A 20,831-nucleotide genomic window follows, 5' to 3' on the forward strand; every position below is an offset into this window, starting at 1 on the left:
TCTCCTCCAGAGCCTTTGGCCCTATTGACACCTTGATTCTAGACTGCTGGCCTCCAGCATTGTTTGAAAATAAATTTCTGTTGTTTTAAGTCAGAAACTTTTGTGTCAATTTGTTGTGGCAGCCCTAGGAAACTGATACAGATGATAATAATAGTAGATCTACCTCACAGGATTGTAGGGAGGGTTGCATTAGTTGCTAGATTTAAAGTGCTAAGAGCAGAATCTGGAATACAGTGTGAGCTCTTTAAGTGTAGGTTGTTATGTATTGTTAGCTCATTGAATATTACCTAGCAACCCTGTGAAGTAGGTACTATTATGACTCCCATTTTGCACATGAAGAAATGGAGACTTAGAGAGACTGAGCAAAGGTGAGCTTTGGATTTTGCTCTAGATTGAGCCACCCCTCAGAAGTCTGTGGAGTTTGGCTCTCTGCTGATGGATCCTGGTGACTATTGGCTCGGTGACCCCAATGATGTGGCTCTCTCAGCAAAGTTTCTCCAGTCCTGAGCCACCAAGAAGACCAGAAGGTATAGAGAGGACCTCCTATGTGATGAGGTTTACTTCTCCTGGATGCGGCTTCTCAGTCCTGCTCTTGATACAAGCTCTGCTCCAGTGGAGCCAGGCTCTGTCTACATTTGGCTGTGTGGTTGTCCTACGACCTGACCTCATTGGGGTAGCCTCAGCACCTAATCACAAGAGGCAGGGGTCTGCTGGCTAAAAGGCCATGCCCTCCTTCTCCAAGAACTTCAAAGTCCCCTGATAGTTCCTTCTTTACCCCTATGGTGCTGAGTATAGATTATACAAATGACTAGAAATAAATTGGATCACTTAGAGTAAGGCAAAACCCTCACTGGAACCGGCAAGGCCCTGCAAGGAAGCGCCTGGTTACTCCTTGACCATCTCTTACTATTCTCCACCTCTTTACTCTTCCAGCCACACTGGCATCCTGGCCAGGCACTGTCTCACCTCAGGGCCTTTGCACATGCAGTTCTGGCTGTCTTAAATGCTCTTGCCCAAGAGGTATGCATGCTTTCTCCTTACTCCTTTGATTCTTAATATCACCATCTCAGAAAAGCCTTCCCTAATCACCCTATCCTTCCTCTTACGTTTCTTGCTTTTTTCCCCTCCTTAGCACTTATAATTATGTAACATACTATAAATTTTACTTACCTTGTTTATTGTCTTTTCTTATTATCTAATTTTACTTATCTTATTGCCCAAACTAGAATATAAGCACCATGAGGATGGGGATGTTTGTCTGTTTTGTTCACTGCTGTAGCTCAGAACCTAGGGCAGGTCTAGTGCATAGTACAATGTATTCAACAAATAATTGTTGAATGACTAATGGAAAGAATGAGTGAAGCACAGCTCCTCCCCAACAACAACGGTAGATCTCCCAAACTGAAATGGGCCAATCCATTAAGTATCTAGAAGTAGCACATGAAGAGAGCACTACCAGAATAATTGAGATCTGAAGCATATGGAGGGGAACATAGCCTCTTGTTGAGCTTGATTTTGAAGGAGACAAGGTAAAAGACTTGGTGGAGAAAGAGGAGAATGGAATTCCAAGTGAAGGAAATCTCAGAATTTTCTCAGGAAAAATCAGACTCCAAAATTCACTTATTCATTCAACTGGGAATACAGCAATGAACAAGCCAGAAAAAAAGTCCCTGCCCCAGGGAACTTACATTCTAGTGGTAATAATGTCAGGCATTGTGATCTTGGACACAAACATCTGCTTATTGGAATGGTGAGATGGGAAGGCCTTAAATTTCTGAAGGGCTGAGAGGCCAGGTAGACCAGTGTGGCTTTCATCTGGCAAGCAGTAGCAAGCTGCCTTAGATTCTTGATCAGAAAGAACCCTGGGAATGTCACTTATGGAAGATTTCTGCAGCCACATGACAGATGAATTCTGATAGGGAAGGGAATTAGAAAGGGTGGGAGATACCAGAAGGAGCTGTTATAGAAGAGGTGGAGGTGATTGGAACAGGGGTGCATTTCATCATAAAAGAGAAAGGATAAAAGCAACTGAGAAAGGATCTTAAAGCCCCTGGATGTGAGAACAATCTAAATATGTGTCACCAAGAAGAAATCCCTGATGGAGAGGAAAGAAGATGGCAGAGATGGTGCAGACTTTGACTCTGGGAGTTAGGGGAATGTTGAGGCCAGATTAGGACCCCTGAGCTCCAGTGATTATTCCATGACTGAGCTGTGTAAACACAGGAAGGACCACAGCATTCCACTGATGTTTACTTGCCAGTGCTTGTCTATATTGGCTGTTTTGTTTTCTATATAACAAGCCAAGCTTAGTCTGGATGTGACCCATCAGAAATTGGAAACAGTTTGAATCTGGTGAGTCACACCGATCTGCAGAGCACAACTTTTGTTGTTTTTTGCCTGAAACCCACCACATCTGCCAACACCGCAAATCTTTTTATTAATGGAGTAAATTTTAAGATATTACATCTTTGGTATCATGAAGTAGAGATGCTGGGATTTCTCTGTTCAGCAGAATTTTAACTAAGGACAAAATTATTTTTGATCTTTATTTTAATAGGATGCTAATTGTGGATGTCGCGATGGCTGTTTCTGTAAGAATCAAAAAGAATCAGGGTATTTTTTTTTTGTCTCTGATATAACAATTGGCTTGAAATCAGTGTTTTCTCAAAGCTTAGGTTTCCTTCCATTTTGTTTCTCTGTCAAGTGAAGAGCTAAAGTTTCTACGTGGCTCTCTCACCTTAAACAGAAAAAACGTTCTCACTTATCATATGAAAGGAAGAAAATGGGAGCGAAGTGGCAGTCTTGAATTCTCCAGTATAGTGAGACAATTCGAAGGAAAACAAACCAACGCTTTGCCGTTATATATTTTTGGTAAAAATGTTTCTTGAAATTGTTTTCTGAAATGCAATTTCACGTTGTACGAAAGAAACCACATTTCTGTTATCCACAAGGCAAGTGAGGGGCTTTTCAAGGGGAAGACAGTCATTGTGAATTTCCCATAACAGAACTTGACTGTAGCAGTCATAGCATCTGAAAGAGCTCTGGGGGCCTGAGAAGAGGGGGCAGTTACCGAAGTGGTTTCCTGTTTATTAGCACACTCCGGCTAAGTCCACCTGGACTCCCACATCTAGTACCACTTGCTAAGAAGAGTCTGGCTTCCTGCATGTGATAACAGCTTTAGAAAATTTTACCTGCCGTAGTCCATAGAAAACGTGATATTTTAATTACTCCTCTCTGGGTAATCTAGTTGGTTACATGAGAAACAAACTTAGCTATTATTTTTTTGGTAATAAAGCTTTTGAAAATTGTGTATGAAAAATTCCTAGACTTTCTCTCTGATCTTTCTTTTTCTCATTATATTTTTAATAAGACAAATATGATGAAAGGCTTGAATATATTCTAATAATATGGATATCATTGCAAAAGTGGAAACTGGGCAAATGTGGAAAAGTACACTTCCAACTATTCAGGGATAATAATGTGTTAGTAAATATTCCTTATTTATTATTCATTAGGAAAAGGAAGAAACAATGAGAGTCACATCGAGCTGTTTCCTACCTCAGGGCTCTTGCAGTTGCTGTTCCCTCTTCTTGGGAAGTTCTTACTTCTTCTCATAGCTGGTGTTTTCTCATCATCCAGGTCTTAGCTCAAATGTCACCTTCCCGGAAAGTATTTTCTGACCCTCAATTGAATCCCTCCACCGCAATCTGCTGCAAGTCACCGTACATCATTCCTTGGTTTTAATTTCTTCTTAGCACTTATTATGACCTGAAGTCACTTATTTACGTACTTCTTTTATAGTTTATCTATCTCCCCAACTAGATTGTGAACTCCAAAGAGCAGGGACCTTGTTGGTCTTTGTCATTGGATACTAAGATTAGTGCCCAAATAGATATGGAAGGAAAATGAGAGAGCAAAATTGTCATATTTAAGAAAACAAAAGAACTAAATAGGTAGACATTTTTGAACAGCTTGAGGGAGTAAAACATTCAGAATTCCATTATAGTAGAAACATTGCTGCAGTGTGCTGCCCTTGGGTATTAGATTTGTAATTGTTCATTTAAAGCACGTGCTTGTATGAGCTGTGTTTGTCAATATCACAACCTTGGGAACCGAGACAGGTAGCATCTAGGGGGGGCTTTTTTCCAGATTGCAGAGCCCTGGCATCAAACAGGATGTTTCTGCCACACCAGTTGTATCAGGATGTTTTGGCTTCAAGGTATTAAAATCCTTACTCTAACTATGTCAAAGCATATGTTTCATGGGAGGATTGGATCAAGGTTGGTTATTTTAGCAGCTCAAAATGCTATCAAGGATTAAATTCTCTCCATCTCTCTACTCTGCCATCATTGGATGTCATCCTATCTAGGCAGGACAATGTCTGAGGAAGAAGAGAGAATGCTTCCTTTCTTTTCCTAGACTTGCCCCAGCAGACTTCCTCCAGGGTCTCATGGACCATTTTTGGCTACATACCCATTGTTGAACCAGTCACTGGTAAGGGAATGAGATTATGCAGAATAATTAGGCCCTTCCCTGAGCTGGAGGTTTTAGCCCTTTCCTATGAGGTGTTTGGGCTGCTTGGGGGAGTGGCAGGCATCTGAACAAAATTGAGGTTCTTTTGGGAAGGGAAAAGGGGAGAAGAGCTGTATATTTCATCTATTGATCCTTTATTTGGAAGCAATAGGTAATGGTGTTGCTAAAACTTTTTCTCCTAAGTTTTGTACTGTTTGGCCTGATTTTAACTTTAACTGGCCTGAACCAGTTAAAGACTGGTTCAAGATTCTGGAGGTTGATGCGGACTGGAGACCCATACAGTTACAATCCTCTGGATTAAGTCCAAGCTTCTGCTCAAGAGCTTGAGGATGAGCTCGCATTTCAGTGTGCAGCTGCTGCTACTGACCAAGTGGGGAAGGGGCGGGGGAGACTCGGGCTCCTCTTTCAGCTGTTTTAATCCCAGGCCCTAACCTTAGAGAAGTGCAATCTATCCTGGAGAACCCATCTCATTTCCACATGCTTCTTTATTACTTTGTCCTATCCCTCCTCCCCAAAGCCTAAGAAAAAAGCGTGGGGGTAGTTTGGGAGGTTGAGAGAGGAAGAGAGTGAGTTGTCAGAATGGAAGGAGTGGGGCAACCATTCCATTTCCTGTTCACCTCTGCTATATGCTCTGTTGTGATCAGAGTAACTTTTTCCTTTTATATAATTCTCCTCTTGGAGCTTTTTTATGTCCCATGACAGGGTGAGACTAAGAAAAGAATAGATAAGACAATGTGAATGATGACCTGAAATGGTCAAAACTCCATAGCCTCTACGCTATTACCCATTACTTAATACATAAGTGTGGTTGAAATTCAAGGACTATGTCTAGCCAGGAAGTGTCCTGGAGTAGTGAGACTCTGATGTCTGATGATATATTCTGAATACTTTTTAACATCTTAAACACTTTGTGGTTGATTTTAAAAATGAAGAGGGCTTTTCTTGCTTTTTGTTATTTGTTACTTGTACCTTGATAGACATACATGACCTATTAAGCAAATCACCAACTAGGGATTCTCCCCTATCCTCAGTCCATATCTGATCACTGACCAAATCTGTCCATTCTCCTTACCACAGCCACTAACTCAGTCTTGGCCCTTATCACAGTACAGACAAATCCTTTTGTTCTTGGATTATTTCCCAATTACTTCACAAGTGCCTCATGGATAAAGATTAACTTTTATCTATCTTTGATGTCTCCAGATAGCTAGCACAAGACCATACAGAAAGGGGGAAAATCAATGTTTGTTGATTTCTCATTATTTCCTCTTCTGCTTTTGGTTTTAGATTCTGAACTGAAGAGATTTTGTTCCAGAAATATACTGATTGTCCTTGGCTTCTCTTCTACCCTGGCTGTGATTGCTTTGATTGCTGTGGGGCTGACCCAGAACAAACCATTGCCAGAAAATGTTAAGGTAACTCAAATATCTCTGTGTGTGTGTGTGTGTGTGTGTGTGTGTGTGTGTGTATGAGGGATCCTTGTCAGGGCGGGGCGGGGGGCAGAGGGAGGTTATGGTAAATCAGACTATATAGGAGGAGCTGAGGTTCTGGCAGCCCAGGAGCAAGTCAATATCCGCTGGATTAGTAGAATAAAATGAAAATGGTTGCTAATTCTGGAAGAGGGTGTGCCTTGAATCAGTTAGTGGTGGGAAGATAATTGTCTTGATGATTGTTCAGCAAATTAATTAAATCAATACTCTAACAGAAGCAAACACATTATTCACCACATCCAGATCTCTGTTATACTGTGCTGATATTCTACAATTTAATATTATCTCTACTTCTTACTCATTGTTTCATTGTGGATGTGTCACAACACTGCACTCTTTGTTCTTCTTTCTCCGTTATTATTACTATCACCAAAATAATAAAATTTATTAGATAGCTCTATATAAAGCACTTTGGATGTCAAAGATTGTGGAAAAGACTTGTTCCTCATCTCCAAAATATTAAAGAAGCACCAAAATCAATTTAAAAAACCCCAGAGAACACATACATGTATCAAAAATAGTAGTTTGATATGAACTCATGGATGGACAGATTTCCTGTGGAATTTCCACATTTGAAGAGCTAGTTAATGTCATTAAAAATAATTGGGGTGATTAACTCTGCTGTGATTTATTTCTGCTTCCTTTCAAATTTATCAAAATAAAATTTCAAAGACATGAATATCTCACAAGTACATTGTAATATGGTCATTATTTTATTTAATCCATTAATTTAAAGGCATGTGGTAAATTTAAATTTATATCATAAATACACCATTTTAAACTTCCATTGAAATTACAGTAAATAAATCTACAAGGGCCCAGAATATATCAATATGCTAATGAGCACATATGTACTGTGGGGAGTGACACATCCAGAAGTCAACTTGACCATGGAGGCCCTGGAATACACGTGCAGAAGGATATTTTCTTGTATTTGGAGATATTAAACTGTGAGCCGGGAATGATGGAAGTATATGCCAAACTTCTGAAACTTTTGCCGCCCACCCAAATCACTTGCTGTATAGCAGAGGCCTGCATGTTACATCGGCTTCTGTTTGCCATACAAATTCAACTCGGTGGGTCTGTGCACAGCAGCCCCTTTGTCAGCATGGAAAGCTGATATTATCACATTGTCGATGTTTTCTTGCCTTTTAATGTTGAGTGATGTCAGCTCTCTTGGCAAAACTTCACTCATAGTTGAAGCCTAATGACATCTCAGTTTGCCAGTTCCAAAAGTACATGATTGCCTTCTCGATTTGACCTTTTTACATGTTCATTATTATGCATCATTGGAGAGGAGGACTGCCTAGGAGGCAAAATCCTGAGACTTGAGCTCTGTGTTCCCAGTGAATACTTGTGGTCGTGGATGACCTTCTCTCATTCACAGTGGTCGTCTTCAAGTCTGTTGTGATTCATGTTGTTGGGTTGGCCTGGCAAAATGCAAAAGTTCTTTGGCATTCTTTAAATAAAAGGTATGAATATTTGAAGAGCAGGCATTGGCATCTGAACTGAATATAGTAATAGGACTGGTTTATTTTCCACAAAGATCATTTTATACATGCACACTAGCCATTTGTTGATGTTAAACACCAATTTTAATAAGATCCCTGGCATATATTGAGGGCAAAAATATTTTAGGAACTTGTCTTTGGTGGTAGCTTTAAGCTATGTATGCTGTCCAATTTGATAGTTATTAGCTGCATGCAGCTCTTTCAATTTAAGTTAATTAAAATCAAATCAAATAAAAAATTTTGTCCCTCAGTTGCAATAGCCACACTTCAAGTGCTCAAGAGCCTCATGTGGCTAGTGGCTACCACATTGGGCAGTGAAGACATAAAACATTTCTATTGCTGCAGAAAGTTCTGTTGGATATTGCTGCTTTAGAGCATACTCTTTGATAGTATCTCTGAAATCATTCAAAACTGTTTGATGAATAAGCTGTATGACAAACAATTTCATAAAATCTACAATAAGGAACAATAAATGAGACTTTTTTTCTTGTGTGGTTTATAAACTAATAACCAGGATCATCCCAAATATCACGAGCTACTAAATTGTTTTGAGTAGTTTGTTGGAATAAATGTATTTCCTTCCAAAAATGATGATTTAAAAGATAACATTTACTTGGATATTTATACCTGGTTCATTTGTTTTAAAAACACATAACATCATCTCTTTATGACCATACCTCATTCAGCAGCTCTTCATTCATTTTTTCATAAATTTATGCATCAACAATTATTTTATTAAGTGTCTGTGTCAGGCACTGGGCTATACAATTGGAAAGCCAATACAGATATGATTCAGCTTACCATTTGGAGACGTAAACACATCTAATAGATGACATAAATTATTAATTACAATTGTGATGAGTGCCACCAAATGAAAGTTTTGGAGGCCAGGGAAGTCTTCCCTGAAAGAAATGACATTAACAATAATATCTGAAGGATGATTGGAAGTTAGCTGGGAAGAGACAGGGAAAGAGTATTCCAGGTGAAGGAAAGCAAGTGCAAGAATCTCATAGCAGGAGGTAGTTGGATACCTCCCAGAAATTGGTTCGCCGGCAAGAGTGGGCCATGCGTTAGATAAAGATGGTGAAGGAGGTGGTGCAGGCATGGCTTTGCAAGACAGGGTGAGGATTTTGGTTTTAATCCTAGGAGCAATGGGAAGCCTGTGACATGATCAGATTTGTATTTTGAAAAGATGACTCTGACTGCAATGAATTAGAGTAGGGGATAAGATCATATGTAGGAGATTAGGTAAGAGCTATTACAGTAGTTTGGAAGGAGGGGAAGATTTTGAGTTCAATTTTTGAAGACTTGTTTTTGAGGCATTGGACATCCAAGAGGAAATGTCAAAGAAGCAGTTGGATAATCAGAGCTGGACAGCAGAGAAGAGAGATGTAGACCTGCACTGCTCAATAGAAATATAATTTAAGTTTTCTAGGAGTCACATTTTAAAAAGTAGAAGGAAAGAGGTGAAATTAATTTTAATAGCATAGTTTATGTAACCCAATACATCCCAAATGTTATCATTTCAACATTTCATCAAAATAAAGAATTATTAATGAGATATTTTACATTCTTTTTTTCATACTATCTTCAAATTCTAGTGTGAATTTTAACTTAAAGCACATCGTGGGCCAGCCGTGGAGGCCTAGTGGTTAAGTTCAGTGTGCTCCACTTTGGTGGCTAGGGTTCGGTTCCTGTGTGCAGACCTACACCACTCGTCTGTCTGTAGCCGTGCTGTGGCAGGGGCTCAGATACAAAAAGAGGAAGATTGGCAATGGATGTTAGCTCAGGGCGAATCTTTCTCAGCCAAAAAAAAAAAAAAAAAAGCACATCTCAATTCAGACTAGTCACATTTCAAGTGCTCAATAGCCACATATGGCTAGCAGCTACCTTACTGGACAGCACAGGTCTAGACTAAAGATATGTCTCTGATGTCATTAGTGTATTGATGCCTTAGAAATGGATAAGATAATAGGAAAGGGGTAAAAAGTGAGAAGAGAAGAGGGCAAGGACCAAGTCCTGAGGAATTCTATCATTTAGGGGTTGAATAGTAAAGGAATTCCTCCTAAAGCATAGTGATAACATTATTTTACATAGTGCTTTGCACTGTATAAATCATCTCCATTTTTTCTTCCTACGAGTACTGTGAAGAATAAAAGATTATCTCATTTTATAGATAACAAAATGAGGGTCTTCGAGGTTCTCTTGCACGAGGTATAGGTGAGGCTAGGACTAAAACCTAGTTTTCTGATGCAAAGACTAATGGTCTTTCCATTTGTCTGAGTTTTTCCAAGTGACACATCCTAATAACAGAAATTGAATGTTTATTTTAGAAATAACAGTTCATTTTAGAAAATGATCCCAAGGAAACAGGGAAGGAGGGCGTTATGAGTAGATCACCACATTGAGCACCTGAGGCTTCATCCCACTAGGACCCTCTGAAGAACTGTGGAGAGAACATTTCAGAATCATCTGCCTTCGATCCCCTGGTTCTCATCCCCCGTTGGTCAAGGGTTGCCCCATCGGGTATTAACTCTCTGGCACTTCCAGGTTTGCACATGTGTCAGAGAGGCTATGTGAGTACCACGGGTGACCTACCAGGCAGCAGGAGAGAAGCCCCTGGACAGAAATAGAGAGATGAGAAGGTACAGCTAGGACTGGAGTAAAAGTTGGCCAAGAAGGCGTGAAGTGGCCACAAGAGGTATCTGAAGCATCATTGCACCTATTGTTTTTTGTGGAAGAGAGAGTCATTTGTACAAAGAGTTTCAATACAATAGAAACGTGTTAATACACAGATAGATACACAGCGCTATGGAAGCCCAGAAGAAGGAGTTGTGCCTGGTCACATGAAGACTTCACAGAGGAGGCGGCCTTGGGGCCAAGTAATAAGGAACACTAAGGATTTTGCCAGAAGGTGAGGTAGGACACGTTCCAGACAAAGGCCATGCCATGTGTTGAAGAGTGGCAGCTTAAAATAGCAAGCAATTCCTGGGGAATCACCAGCAGTTCCAGTATGGCTGGAATATTGAATATGTGGGCAGGAAGGAGTGATGGGAGAGGGGACTCAAGTCTGAGCTTAGTATGCCTGGCTTAGGAGTGGGCATCTCATCCGTTAAACTGCAGTGGTGCTCAAGCCTGATTCCGTATTAGAAGCACCTGGGAAGCTTTTCAAAAACACTCATATCTGGGCCTTACCCCAAAGTCAATGAAATCGGAATCTTTGGGGGTGAATCCCAGGAGTTGGGGTGTTTTAAAAGCTTCTCAGCTGATTCTAATGAGCAGTCATGATTGCAAACCACTGCTTTGAAGGGTTTTAGTCAGGGAAGTGATGCCTAGGTTTATGTTCCCAAGATTCCTCTTGTCTAGAGAGCAGATTAGAAGAGGAGAGACTAGTTAGGATTCTCCTACCATGGACTTCAGACAAGGCAGATGAGACTGGAATTAAGGCATTGTCTGTGGGGTGAGGGGATAATGTTAGAGACACTTGGGTTGGCCAGATCTTAGTAATCAGATTCCTTAGAGGACATTTTAAGGTTAAGATGGAATACCTTGGGACAATAATGTTGAGAACAACCCCTGCATGCTTCTGTTTAAAGGGTGGTGGCCATAAGCCTCTCTTGGCACAACTTTATGCATGGAAAGACTTCCAGCTGTCTCTCTACCTACATCCTCTGATTCTTCATCTCTGTCCTCTTGCAGGGATAATTATTCTGCCTGCCCAGAGTACACACAACATGGGCCATGGACTCATGCTGCCTAGGTTTGAACCCCAGCTCTGCTCTTATAGTCACAGGACTTAAGCTCTCTGAGCCTCAGTTTTTCCACTTGTAGGTTGGAGCTGATAATTGATATTGTGTAGATTACTGTAAGAATTAAGTGGGATAAAGTAAATGCAAATGTGAAGTGCGGGGCAGGAGGCCTGGCCCACTGTGGACACTCAATGATTGATAGCTCATATACTATCATCTTTGCCGCCTGTCTACCTGGTGACAAATTGCCACTTACCTGTATCCCCAGTTCTTCTCATCTGACTCGCCCTTGTCTAGGCCCACTCAGGTCAGCCCTCCAGTCCTGATGATCCAGTCTTGTCATCTTCCTGTATGACCCGGTCTGTGTTCATCCTTGCTGGGGAGGTGATGGCCTCATGCCTGGGCCACGTCTGGCAAAACACAAGAACTCTTTATTGTACTGATGTGTTTACTTGCCCAGCTACCTAGGTTGTAAGCATATTGAGAACAGGGACTGAGTTTCATTTGTCTTTGCATATGTTTTATTATTCATTCACTCCATTCATTTAACAAATGGTCAGTGACCATCTACTCTATTTTAGGCCCTGGGGATATAGCAGTGAGCAAGATTGGCAAAGTCCTTACCCTCATGGAGCTTATAGTCTAGTGGAAGGAGATAATCATTAATGAAATAATCACAAAATAAATGTTAAATTACAACCAGCATAGCATCTGACTTGGGTGGTTGCATCATAGAAGTTTGCTGACTCAATGAATAGTGTGAACATCTTGAACAAGTAAAACTGCTCCCTCCTTGGATGTGAAGACCATGAGAAGGACCATCCTGATAGCAGGGTTTGTCAGTGTGGGAGGCAGGCGCCTGCGTTAGGATCCCCTAGAGATCTTGGTTCCCATTCTCACCCCAAAGCCTACTCAGTTCAAACCTCCAGGTTGCAGGGCCTGAGAATCTACACATTTAACAGGCATCCTGGGGCATTCTCATGCCATTAAAGTCTGGGAACTGCTGCCCTGTAGATACGCAATGACCACTTAAAAAAGACACAGGCCTTAATGAACTGAAGAATCATTAGCTGTACCTAAGTTTCCCCTGGGAAAGTGCCTTTGTCGTGGTGGATGTGGGTAGGGAGGTAGATTTGAGGTCTGCTTGGTTCACCACTTCCTTGATTGCCTGCTCATCACTGAACACTAGCAGTTAGCAAGTTGTCAGACAACTTGTTTGTTTTAGCAAAAACATTCTACATTCTGGCACACACAGAGCCCCACAGGGTTCTCTCAAAGGCACCAGACTAACCTAATACCAAACCACATGCCTTCATTAAAAGCTGCCACTTTAGTGGAATGCCAGCTCAGGGACCAGATGGCTTTTATTTCAATCTTAGTTCTTCTACTTTCTAGCTATGAGACTTTGGGCAAGTAAATTCCTCTCTCTATGCCTCAGTTTCCTTATTCTGTAAAATGAAGGTAGTACCTACTTGGAAGACGGTTTTGAGGATTAAATAGAATAACACCAGTGACTAACTTATCTGAGTGCCCAGCACATCAGAAGCCCTCAGTGGAGACCAACTGTCCACACTGCTTTGAGGGGGATGAGTTCTAGGGAAGGCCCTTACCTATTAGTGTGTTATGGTTACTGAGCTGGCGCTCCCAGGATTTCCACGGCTGCTAAAGAGTAGTGGCCTGTCCCCATGCATCTGCTTTTTCCCTAAGGAACCAAAGTGCTGTTCTTAGATAAGCATTTGCAATTTTATCTTTTTATGGAGAATTTGGAAGGATTTGTCCCAATTTTCAACCTCAAATACTCCTGGAAAATATCTATATTATTTTTCTTCACTGGATTTTAATGTCTCGTTTAAGAAAACAATACATGGAGATGGATGGTGGTGATGGTTGCACCACAATCTGAATACACTTAACGTCACAGAACTGTATACTTAAAAATGGTTAAAATGATCAATGTTATGGTCTATGTATTTTACCACAATTTAAAAAAATGAAAAAAACAAAACTGTAGTTTGTATTTTAAAGGTCTAGTAACTCCAATTAAAGAAAAAAGAAAGGAAAAAAATGGTCTCTAATTGTTTACAGGCCCTGTCAGCATCACTGTAGCTAATGGAGACCTGATTGGTTAAAGAATGCTAGAGTCACATTCAAAAGGATAAGCTTTGTTTATTCAAAAGGACTCACTGAGATAGACTGATGAGGTTACTGAAGTTAAAGCTACAGGAGCTTTTAAGAAAGATTCAGAACCAATATGTCTGAAGGGAGCAAGAGAAATTAATTATCACACTGTTGCCCATGTTACCTGGCTTATGGGGTTTTTTTAGGAGAATGGTAGTGGTGGTGGAACTTGACCCCAATGACACAACTTTGTATTAGACTGTGAATATTAACCTCTTTTTAGACTGGAAGTAGTTTAGGAACCATATAGTTCTAACCCCTCTCATTCATTCATTTGATTCAACAATTGTCTGCCGACTTCCTGCTTTGTGCCTAACATATAGTAGGATATGCCATGGTGGATGCTGGATATACCATAGTAAGCAGAACAGACCTGCCCTAATGTAGCTTACAATCTAATAGGGAAGACAGACATGAATCAAATAGCCACATAAATAGGTAATTACACCTTGTGGTAAGTGCTGTCTCTAGAGGAAAAATACAAGCACTCTGAGACATAGATTAGGAGGGTAGAATTGAGTCTCAGAAGGTCAGAGAAGGCTGGGATCTCAGGTAAATGGTTTTCTGGGCAAGGGCTCTGGAACAGAAGCCATGTGGCCCATGGGAGAAGTGAGAGCAGGCCAGTGTGAGGCCAGGGGTTTTCTGAATGAGAAGACTCAGAGGTGAGGGTTGAACATCCCACTTCTGTAGAGCCAGGAATAGAAGTACATTATCTGACACTCCAGTTTTCTCTTTCTTTCCACATCTAGGGAGACTTACCCAGAAGGCTGGACCTATGACATTTATGCAGGTAGAATTATTTTCATCCTAAGGAAGGATCTATCCCACCACCACATGGCCTGAGTCTCTGTGAGCTCAGGGTCTGTTGCCATCCACATCTTCAGGTCTACACCAAGGCCCCCACATTGGTGTCTCCATGAACCAAGCAAGGTCATTTCTGCTGTTCCTTTTTCTAGATCACTGCTTCTGTTCACTCAACACAGCACATGAAGATCAGTTATGATCACTAAAATCATATGTATGATCAAAACTACAGACAAAACTAAAGGCACAGTAAGATTACAACTATATAAAAATTATGCATTTAAAAAATACTGGAAGGAAATAAATCAAAATAACAGTGACGTCTAGTTGGTAGAATCTTAAATTTTTTTTCCTTTTCCCTTAATTTTCTAGATGCTATTTGATAAATTTTTAGTACTCTTAAAATAGAAAGTAATATTGAAATTAGAATTGAAATTGAAATATTTGAAATTGAATTGTAATTGAAATTATAATATTAAGAGAATGTCAGATCTCTTTCTCACCACCCAAATCTTTGATTTTTCTTTAATGTGAAGGACATGCTTTTTCAAATGTTTTAAATATGAGTTACAGAGAAACATTGGGTAAGCATGACAGCATGGCAAGGCACAGCATTTCTCAAAGCATTTCTGTAGGGTAGAGATTTTATTTATAACAGAATTTTGTTGTCGCAGAGTCTGGGGGATACTGGCTCAACAAAGTTGAGTGGGTTTCTCCACTGTCAGACTTTTCTGAAGCATTCACTACCTAGTGGGTTCTTGAGCCCAGGAGAGGGAGCGAGCACACAGCATTCCCCAAAATTCTGGGAAGGTTTATTCACCCAGATCCTCGGGGACTTAGCACTCTCTGGAACATGCATTGGGAAATGCTGCTGTGGTGCAAGAGAACAAAAAAGGTGGCAAATACTTGGGCTCTGGATCTGTTAAGGCATTAACTATCCGTACCCATTAGGCAAGTCCTTGAACTGTTCTGGACACAGTTTCTCATCTATTAGGTGAGAAGATTAGATGGAATGAACTTCTAGCTCTACAATGGGCCAGCTATGAAAAATGAGTGAATATGCTGACAGTTTTGTAACAACAAAAGGCAAATTCCCAAAATGCTCAAACTGAGAATTTTCAGACAATTAAGCTTTATCTGTCCCTCAAGCAGCAAGTGATGCCAGTTTTTTATTCTGCAAACCATTTTAAAAGACAAAAAACATTTGGCACAATTCAACAGGTTAGCATTCCAGTCTGCTGTATACACAAGATGAAATGTCCTCAATTCCCGTGTTAAAGTACCCTCTACCCGCTTCTCAAACACTTGCCAAACCAAATGTAGTAAAGTCTTTCATTTCAACCACCACACTTTGGGAAATAGGCTGATAGAAGGAAGCCTGGTTCCTCTGCTCTATTGGAAGAGTGACTTTCATGTCATCAGTGTCAGACAGAATAGAACGTCCTGATTCCAGATAAAGGCTGCTTGTTGCTGCTGCCTCGCTAGCTTTTATCATATGCTGCTGTGGTTGGAACATTTTCTGGCAGGAAGAATTCTGGGGCCCTGCTAGGGAACAACAGAATTTTCTGCTGTGTAATCCCTGAGCCTCTTTCTCTACCCTGGGAGGTTTCCCACGGGTCCAAAGGCCCCCAACCTCAGTCAGATCCTTCTTTGCCCACAAGGGTCGCCACTTTAAGCCAATTCTTGGTTTCCTCTCACTGCAAACCTAGCTGCAGAGGAGTCTGTTCAGCTTGCTTCCTTGCCGTGCCCAAAGCAAGTATACACGCCCTTTTCTGTATAAGGGCATAATGCTAATTTCCACAGGGAATCCCTGCTGTGTCTAACAAGGCAGAGAACACTGTGGAGGCTCAAGGATCCTCACACACCCACACAGTGATCCTCTGTGGTCTGTGGTGAGATGGAATAAAGCTTGATACCTCAAGAGGCTCTACTTTTAGCTATTCCCAGTGGTCCAGAAAGGTCTCTTGAATCCTCATTCCTGTCTTCTTTTCTCCCTGGAGGTTCTTAGGTTCTTACCATGTGATAAGACAATAGGAGGGGATATATATAAAACAACTACTGAATTAAGCATTATCAATGGCAGACCACATTTTGTGGTCCACAGCTCAAAGGAGCAGCAAAGTGTGCGAAGAGTAGTTGACTACTCTCAGAAGCACCTCCTCTGCTTCTCTTCCTTTCCTTCCCTGTTTTTTTCCTCCATGTTTCTCTCTGGTACAGGGATGATCAATAAAAAGTACATCTGCCATCATGCTCTCCTCACAAGCCCATGGCAGACTTTGTTATTCAATTATGGCATTTTTTTCCCCTGATTAAACCCAGGGATGTAACCAAAGATGAATAACAATTGATCAAAATGGGCATTCATGTCTGTTCCTGGGTAAATACCCCAAAGAAATGAGAGAGCTCATGTCCACAAAATGACAGGTACAAGAATGTTTCTGGCAGCTATATTCCCAATAGTCCCAAACTGGAAACAATCCAAATGCCCATCAACAGTAGAATGGATAAAGATATAGTATATGCATATAATGAAACATTCTACAGCAATGAAAAAGGATGAACTACAGATACTTTCAGTTTGAATGCATCTTAGAGCTAGTGTAGAGTGAAAAAAGTTAGACATAAAGGAGGCACACTATGTCAGTCCATTTACTGCAGTTCAAAAACAGGCAAAACTCATCCATGGTGATAGAAGTCAAGACAGTGGTTACCCATGGGGGAAACTGAGAGGGCACCAGGAAGCCTCTGGGGACTAGAAAATGTTCTTTTGCTCTTGATGGCGGTTTATACGGATGTGCACATATGCAAAAATTCATTGTGATGCACACCTAAGATTTGCACACTTAGTTATAGTTATCTCTCATTAAAAGGGCAGCACCAATTTGAAAACTATTGTCCAGCTCTTGCTCCTATATTTCTCTGTATAAGGAGCACGAGGTCTTGAGTCTGACTCTGGTCCGAATCCAGGCTTTGTCATCTGTTACCTGTGTATCTTGAGTAAATTACTTAACCTCTTTGTACTTTAGTTTTTCATCATATAGAAGAAAACTATATAAGGTACTTATATAGTTTTTTATCCCCTCTGTATAAGAGGGGATAAAAATAGTACCTCCTTTACAGCACTGTTCTGAGGGTTAAGTCAGATAATTCCTATAAAATGCTTCATACAACACCTGCCTGGTACATTTCATGTACTCATGAAATGTGAGGTGGTGACTTTGTTCTTCTCCTATTCTCCTCTGACCATTTAGTTCTTCCTCATGCTGTCTTTTTTCCTCTCCCCCTACATTCTTTCTTCCTTTATTCTTCCTTTCATCTCCCCCTACTCTTAAGAGCCCAAAATATGAAGTTAAAGTATATATCTTTTAAATTTTACTGAATACAATTTACAGTTTTTTTGTAATTAAAAAGCAAACACACTTAGTATTTTCCATCTCTCTCTTCCAAAGCCCAGGCCACATTAAATCACATGTCTGAGGGAGGAGACACAGCATCAGTAGACTTGGATGCTCTCCAGGTGATTCTCATGATTCCGATGTGCATATAAGTTTGGGAACTACTGGATTAATGGCTTTCTATTTCCTCCATATTGTCTCAGCTATTTCAACACATGGTACTGAATCTTGGCTGCACATTAGAATCACCTGAGAAGCTTCTAAATGATATTAATGCTCGGTCCCCACCCCAGGTAAGGCCTGGATATCTAATGTGCAACCAGCATTGAGAGCCACTGTTCTAGAGGGGTTGGTGTCCTGGTAGATCTTGTGATCAGGACAACTGCAGGCAGACATCCCCCCTCGCCTGTGTTCCTCTTGAATTAAAGTAATTTCTCCTCATGTTTTTGAAAACTCCTGTCTTTGCCTTTTTTCTGTTGCAAGCTGAATATTGAGAAGAATAATGTAATACTGATAACTTCTTGGTTTGTTTTGTCCTCAGTATGGGATTGTGCTGGATGCGGGTTCTTCTCACACAAGTTTGTACATCTATAAGTGGCCAGCAGAAAAGGAGAATGACACAGGGGTGGTGCATCAGATAGAAGAGTGCAAGGTAAAAGGTAAGATGAAGAAAAGGGAAAGGGAGAACATGAGAAGTGTATGGCAAGTGGAACACACGAGAAAAAGGAAATCAAGTGAAGAACAGAGTGGAGCTGCTATTGTTGTTGTTTTATTATCATTATAAAAATACTATTGAAATCAATTCTTAATGATAAAGCCCTTGAAGAATAAGCAAGCTTAAAAATAATTGAGTAATAGTAACTCCCGTCAACAGGACACTTTCATGTGCCATGCACCAACTAAGTTCTGAAAATGCATTATTTCATCTACACAATCTCTCTTTCAGGTATGTATTATTATTCGCATTTTTTAAAATGAGAGCACTGAGGTTGAGAGAAGTTATACCACTTGTTTAAGTTTGCTTAAGCTAGTCAGTGATGGAACTGGGGTTCAAATGGAGATCTTCCTAACTTCAAACCGTGCCTTAGCCAGCGGTTCTCAAATTTGAATCTGCTTCAGAGCCACCTGAAGGGTTTGTTAAGGCACTGATGGTAGGCCTCACCCCCAGAGTTTCTCGTTTACTAGGTCTGGGATGAGGCCTCAGAATTTGCATTTCTAACAAGTTCCCAGGTAATGTTGATGCTGCTGGTCCATAGCTAGCTAAGGCTTTCAAAAATTTCTTCCAAGCTGTAGATTAGAGGACATAAGAGCAGCAATTCTATGGAACCTAGGCAGGGAAGGCCAAATCATAGACTCTTAGGGCTGAAAAAGAACCTTGTGGCTCATTTAAATCTTGTTTAACACGGAAGGAAGCAAAAACCTGAAAGACTAGTGACTTGCAAGTAGCAATAGAACCAGGACAAGAATCCAGGTCTCCTAACTGCATTCCAGGCTTCCTGCTACTCTGAATTGCTGCATTACTTATTGATTTTTTTTCCTGGTTAGTTTTCTTTTAAGGTCACAAAACACATTAGAGTTGTTGACAGTTCGGCTCTTTCCACTCCCTCCCATCCAGCACCCCAGGATGCACCCAGTGTTACCACACTGCACCATCATCTCTCTGACCTTTATCTCTCTTGGCCTTTTGAGCCAGGGACCCACTGTTTACTTTTACTCAGACGGGTAACCTAGAACCCAGAAGATAATTTTCTTTTAGTTTGGTGACCTGTGGGGTCCAGTAGTTTTCATAGTTTGTCAAAAAAGCAATTGTGAGAAGATGTTTCCAAGAGAGCAAATCATTCTGCCCAGTAGCCTGATGTCCTTAGACTTTGGCCCCATCAATTCTGAGACTTCAAGCATTTCTTAAATCCCAAATCCCTCATTCTATTGGCTTCTATTTAATTCACTGCCTTCTATTTTTAAAAGTGGTGTTGTTTTAATCTAGCGGATATCCATCTTCTGAGACTCACCCCGTGTGTTTGTCCTAACCAATGCAGTCATTTTCCCCTCTCCAAAGAGAGAGTTCCCTAATTAAATATTCAGATAAAAGGTCAGTTTAAAGCCACCAGTTCTTAAAGACCAGACTTTCTGAATCAAAACAGTTAGCTGATAAATTAGAGCTGATTTTCTCTTTATGGTTAAGTAAACAGGCTGTTTAAAACCCTGTGAATGATATGGATAACATATTTGGATAATTATCTTTAAACCAAATCCTCACTATAAATAGCACTGACAGTATAGATGTACATCTTAAAGTGAGCTGAAATTGTTAAGTGTTAACTTCAAAAAGCTTAAAGAATCTTGGCTCTAATCCTCTCCATAGCAACACTTAGTTTTGCTCTAAAACTGGAAAAACAATTTTGCTAGGGAGGCAGGGTATCAGAGTGGAAAAATTGCTGAGGAGACATGGATCTATTCCTGTTTCTTCTAACAAAGGAAGAAACTCTGCTTCAGAAATTTTAGGGGACTGGCCATGATCACATAGCTAGTTAGCATCAGTTTCTATCTTTAAAGTAAAAGCCAATGTGCCTGGTGCTTATTTTAATTTTTGTTTTAAATGTCGTATTTCTCCTTTAAGGTCTTCTAGGAATTAGTGTTGTTAATTGCAACTTTGTGGAAGAAACATCAAAAAGCAGCTTTATAGGGTAGCTATCTACAAGATTCCCATTAAAATCTGAGAACAAGTTAGGAAGGTTATGCAATTGAATGTGAAAATTGCACCATCCAGTGGCAAAATTATTGAACAGCGGACAGACCCAGCCCAAGGTCTGCAAAGTCCTGCCAAGGCTGGGTTCAGTGAGTTATCCTCTGAGTGCAACAACCTAATGTATATCACACCAAGAAATTGTCTTCTTGGATTTTCTCAGAAAACACCAATATTTTGCTCTAATATTGTCAAGATATGTCCTATACTTTTAAAAAATATTGTCATCTGCTTCTACATCTTTCCCTAGGTCCTGGAATCTCAAAATATGCTCAAAAGTTAACTGAAATAGGCATTTATCTGACTGCATGCATGGAAAGAGCCAGGCATGTGATTCCACAGTCCCAGCACCGAGATACACCTGTTTACCTGGGAGCCACGGCAGGCATGCGGTTACTCAGGTATAGCAGCAAGTAGGGACCAAGAAC

The 20,831-nt window shown here is 40.6% G+C and overlaps 1 protein-coding gene across 2 annotated transcripts in view; it reads left to right on the forward strand.

Annotated features, from left to right (window-relative positions):
• The window catches only part of ENTPD1 (ectonucleoside triphosphate diphosphohydrolase 1), an 89,491-nt gene that overhangs the window by 40,225 nt on the left and 28,435 nt on the right, over positions 1 to 20,831 (forward strand). For both annotated transcript variants that reach the window (XM_058543612.1, XM_058543611.1), the window contains exons 2-4: positions 5,821 to 5,948; positions 18,202 to 18,319; positions 20,654 to 20,804. In XM_058543612.1, coding sequence (XP_058399595.1) covers positions 20,716 to 20,804 — 89 coding nt within the window. In that variant the 5' untranslated portion in view covers positions 5,821 to 5,948; positions 18,202 to 18,319; positions 20,654 to 20,715. The remainder of the gene's footprint in view (positions 1 to 5,820; positions 5,949 to 18,201; positions 18,320 to 20,653; positions 20,805 to 20,831) is intronic.

Source organism: Diceros bicornis, chromosome 6 (assembly GCF_020826845.1).
Source record: "Diceros bicornis minor isolate mBicDic1 chromosome 6, mDicBic1.mat.cur, whole genome shotgun sequence".
In the NCBI taxonomy this organism is placed as follows: domain Eukaryota; kingdom Metazoa; phylum Chordata; class Mammalia; order Perissodactyla; family Rhinocerotidae; genus Diceros; species Diceros bicornis.